Below are 5,000 nucleotides of genomic sequence, written 5' to 3'. Positions count from 1 at the left end.
AATAATTGTTTTAATTATTACACAACACATTGTCCAAATATGGTCATAGCGCGCTCAATATTCGTCGTGCGTACTCAACAGATATCCTGCGATATACGTAATTTTGTGTGTCGCGGAGAAAATGGCAGTTTTTCCAGCTTTTTTTCCGATAAAGGTAGATAACTGTTATGTGTTGAACAATAAAACAATTATCCTGCTCAATCCTGCGGAATATCGCCTGATTTTACAATGACTGCAAAATTCTCGCGCGCTTATTGGCTAATTTTTATTGTCAATAAGCGGACAGATAATTTATGCGATAATGACAGGATATTGCTCGCGTCAGATTGAAGTTTTTCGCATTTTTGTCTCGCGTTCTTCTTGTGTTTTGACCCTAACCCTAAATGATTTACAAGTCTTCGATCGCAGAAAGAACATACAGCCCCGAGACAGCTACATACAATCCTAGACAAATTAATTGTGACACAAATGCCATCTTCGTTCAATCATCTAAAACAAGGCTACGTTGTACGTGAAAATGGCCAGGGATGTTTATCTTCCCTCTCTATACCCCGTCGTTCAATGTTGGAAGTCCTCGTGTTAATGTTGTTGAGTGTCATCAGCTTAGTTGCAGTCACCATTGATCCGAGAGGGGAGGGGAGGGCAAAGTTACGAGATGGTCAATAGGGTTGCGGACAAGAGACTCCCAATTCAATTTTTTCCAGAATTGTAGCTTGAGTGAAGACTAAAAGTACTCCTTCCTAATCGAGAATATTTACATCGAGCGTCAGCTTAGAGGAGAGAGATAGAGCAAAGGAGGGAGTCAGTTCTTAAATAAGATGAATTAAACCGCGGTCTGTTCATGATGTTATAGATAGGCAGGAGCCCATCAACTTGAGCCTCTATATTTCATATTGCGCCTCGGAGCCAACACTTTCCCGAGTAGTTATTATTATCAATGATGCCTCTCGTGGGCGTGGGCGACATTAAAGTGCTACTATGATAAAAAAGTCATTTTCTTTTTTCCTTCAGAGTTTGAAAGCGTTTTCGCTTAACCTGACTGGTAAAATTTTGAGCTTTGATTTTTAACCAAAGGCTGTTTATTTTGAGTGTAAGGTTTGGATTTCACGGTCCGCCATTACTCACGTTCAAAACTGATCGATTGGACCTCAGAGGGTTGGATCTAGCGAAGTGACGTCATTTACTCAATAGCTTAAAATTTCAGCGTGTAAACGCAACTTATTATATATGCAAAACACGAGTTTAAACGTCTGAAAGCCCGAACCTCCCGTGCTGCATATTAATTCAGCCGCGTACACACGCATTGCATTCTTAAACCAGTGAGCATTTGACGTCATTTTATCCTCGAACCAGCTCTCTCAAGATTTTAAAGTTAGTAATGGCGGACCAATAAATAACAAAATTCCAGTTAAAATAAACAGGTGTCTTTATAAAAATCAGAACTTAAAACTTGGATCACTTAGGGCGCTTTCCTTTTGTCAGGACTGGCCGGCCAGACCCGTCAGTTTGCAAAGAAAATGCAACAATTGCAAGGAACACTTGAGAGATAATCCTTCGCATTCTTCTGGAGGAGTATATATCATCCTCAAAACGTGTTACTATGAAGGCGTTGTAGAGTTAGTCCTTGCAAATGCCTGGTCTGGCCGGTCAGTTCTGTCAAATGGAAAGCGCCCTTAGTGTTAAGTCATACCAACAGGATTAAAAAAAAAATCCCCAGATGTGGTCAGTGGGTCAGCTTTCGAGGTTACCTCTGTACAAATGCGTCTTTCTGATTTATATCCGCGGATCTTGCTGAATTCTTAACTTAACTATTGACCACCAGTATGCTCCGGATAATAACGCGAGCTAGCTAGGATCAGTCGTCTTGTTCATCTTCGAAAGCGAAAACACATCGTCGGAGATTGGATCGTTTCGAAACAAATCCGAGTGAAGATCGAATTGTTTTAGTTTAACCCTCATTTGAGTAAAGGTCAAATATTTGAATCTTAAGATTGAAGCAGTCACAGAAAATCTTGCAAATGGATCGAAAACAATTTAAAAAGAGCTGCTGAATAGAATATACCTCTCCCTGCGTTCATTACATGTAACGAAATCTTGAGAAATTGGAATTCAAGACTCAAACTTTTGTGAGATTCATTTTCAAACGGAAGACATGAACGCCACCTCTCTTTGGACGCGTTCATTCGACGCTGAGAAATGACCTTTCCTAGGGGAACCCCGATATGTCCCCCTGGTGTAGGACATCCGTAAAGAGGTGGCGGGACTGGACAAAAGCGAACGCTGTAGACTGTGTTCCTTGCAAAGAATCCAAAGCCCAATGGAACGAAATGTCTTTATCATCTCCTTGTTCCTGTAGGCATACACGAATGGGTTTATTGCGCTATTGCCATAGTGACAGAACTTGACAAACTCAAGAAGACGAGTCATCCTTGGGGGGTTCGGGAGACTTTGCGGGTAGTAGGTTGCCATGACAGTGACAACAAAGAGTGGTAACCAAGCAATAACGAAAAGACCTGTGATCAAAGCCACTGTTGCCGACAACCTTATCTCGTTGTAGTAAGCTTTCTTATGCACACGGTGACATGCGAGTTTCGGCTTAGCGCCCGATCGCGCGTAGACAAAAATAGTAACGTATGCTACTAAGATAATTGTGAACGGAATAAAGAATCCAGTAGCTGTCATGAGGATGGTGTAAGCCTCTTTCCATCGTTTGAACTGGACAGGCTGCAAGATAGAAATGATGCTGGCATAAGCCCACGGTATAACAATCAGAGAATAGAAGGCTCGCGTTGACAGCGTCCGGTGACGAAGTGGCTTCACTATAGCGTAACATCTCTCAATACTTATGGATGTAAGAAGCAGAATAGACGCAGTTCCGATGAAGATATCCACAGTGATATAAAAGAGATAGCTTCCTACTGTGTAAGGTTTATCAGTGTAAGCGCTCAAAAAGATGTAAATCCAACTTGGAATGGACACCAGTCCTACCAGTGCATCACTCACTGACAAGTTAATTATAAGCGTGTTGGTCACTGTTCTCAACTTCCGGTTGACCACAAATGAAGTAAGGATCAGTCCATTTCCGGTAATAATTGTTATTATCAATAAGCAATACAACGCTGTTACGAGGGCAAGTTCAGTAACTGGCTGTCTTAACGTCGACTCCATCGGAGTTGAGTTTATGCTTGTTGTGCTGTTCTGTACTTCCATCATGAAGATTCTTTCTCTGTCGCGTCAAAGTTATCCTCAGTTATCTTTCTTTCCTAAAACAGTAATATGCAGAGGATATTTTTAAAATATTGGGGCATTGCTAGAGCAAGGTGGATTGGCCATGTTACCCGTCAAGAAGCTTCCATTTCGAAAACTGCTTTACATTGGACGCCAGAAGGGAAATGCAAGAGGGGGCCGCCCCAAGATCACGTGCGTAAAGGGCATGAGTGAGTGAGTGTGAGAGCAAAAAGGATAATTGCTGTCCATTGCCAACTAGTCTTAGTCTAGTCTTGATTTCGCTCATTTGCATTAGATTCGGACACGTAAATTCGACGTTTGAAACGGGCCTTAGATACGTTTTTCTTTTTACATCAGAACACCTCAGTACGCTTTGAGGAGACTGACGTAAATATGCATGATATGCCCCAATATGATAGCTTCTTAATCAGTTAATCAGTTCAAGAGCTCTTTTAAAGTGGTACTACGACCAAAAAAAATATTTGTTTTTCCTTTGGATTTCAAAACTATGTTAAGTAAACACTAACTCACCCAAGTTTTAAGTTCTGATTTTAAAAAGACACCTGTTTATTTTAACTGGAATTTTCTTATTTATTGGTCCGCCATTACTAACTTTAAAATCTTGAGAGAGCTGGGTCGGGGAGAAAATGACGTCAAACACTCACTAGTTTAAATATGCAATGCGTGTGTACGCGGCCTAATTAATATGCAGCACGGGAGTTTCGGGCTTTCAGACTTTTCAACCCGTGTTTTGCATATATAATAAATTGCGTTTACACTTTGAAATTTTAAGCTAGTGAGTAAATGACGTCATTTTCTCTAGATCCAACCCTCTGAGGTCCAATCGGCCAGTTTTGAACGTGAGTAATGGCGGACCATGAAATCCAAAACTTACACTCAAAATAAACAGCCTTTGGATAAAACTCAAAGCTCAAAATTCTGCCAGTTAGGTGTTAAGCGAACACGCTTTCAAAATCTGAAGAAAAAAAGGAAATGATTTTTTGATCATAGCACCACTTTAAGCTAGCTATTATGTGGTTTTAGATTGGAAAAGCTTCTGTTTAAAAAAAAAAAAATGGGCAGGGCAGCAGTTCTTTTAAGCGGCTCTTATGTGGTATTTTAACAGCTTCTGCTGTTTTGAAGTCTCTGTCAGCTTTCTGCTTTTTCAATTTGGTTGTTTTCTGTTTGAGTTGCAAACCAGTCTCACTGTGCCTTACAAGAGCTGCTCCATATAGTACTCCATTTTTAGATCTGATATACACAAATAAGATACGAGGTATCCAGTCGATAAAATAGCTAGAACCCAGCCAAATCATATATGCTGAAACTAGGCCGAAATGTAATGAGACAGCTAGAATGTGAACATGCCATGGTGGCCAAAAGCAAGGACCATCTTTAAGTGCAAGGCATTACAAGGCTACATTGTATCAGGAACCGGAGGTAAATTATTTTTTAAAACAAATGAAACCGAAAAAATATACTCTCTACGAGCTGCCTGGAATAACCAGGGCTCAAAAGACCAGGCAGTCTAGTTTAGGTGGTTTGTTTGTGGCCCATCTTTCGAGATAATGGTGCAATTACAAATGTTGGCAGACAAACAAAAGAGTCTAATGAGATATATTTTTTTCTGTTTTCGCCTCCGTGTTGGTGGCAACGATATTTTGTAGTCAAGTGGAATTTCGCCGTTTGTCAAAATTTTAGACCGCTTTCTTCTGCCGGAGATGAAGCAAATGACTCCTCGAGAAATTCTCTTAAAGTAGAAGTTTTTTCAG

The 5,000-nt window shown here is 40.5% G+C and overlaps 1 protein-coding gene across 4 annotated transcripts in view; it reads right to left on the bottom strand.

Moving 5' to 3' along the window:
- Positions 1–954: 954 nt before the first annotated feature.
- The window catches only part of LOC138027486 (histamine H2 receptor-like), a 17,450-nt gene continuing 13,404 nt past the window's right edge, over positions 955–5,000 (bottom strand). For all 4 annotated transcript variants that reach the window (XM_068875039.1, XM_068875040.1, XM_068875041.1 and 1 more), the window contains one exon: positions 955–3,263. In XM_068875039.1, coding sequence (XP_068731140.1) covers positions 2,140–3,213 — 1,074 coding nt within the window. In that variant the 5' untranslated portion in view covers positions 3,214–3,263 and the 3' untranslated portion in view covers positions 955–2,139. The remainder of the gene's footprint in view (positions 3,264–5,000) is intronic.

This window comes from Montipora capricornis, chromosome 12 (genome assembly GCF_036669925.1).
Source record: "Montipora capricornis isolate CH-2021 chromosome 12, ASM3666992v2, whole genome shotgun sequence".
Taxonomy (NCBI): domain Eukaryota; kingdom Metazoa; phylum Cnidaria; class Anthozoa; order Scleractinia; family Acroporidae; genus Montipora; species Montipora capricornis.
The sequence above is the reverse complement of the archived record's forward strand: the minus strand, read 5'-3'. Positions and strand labels throughout refer to the sequence as shown.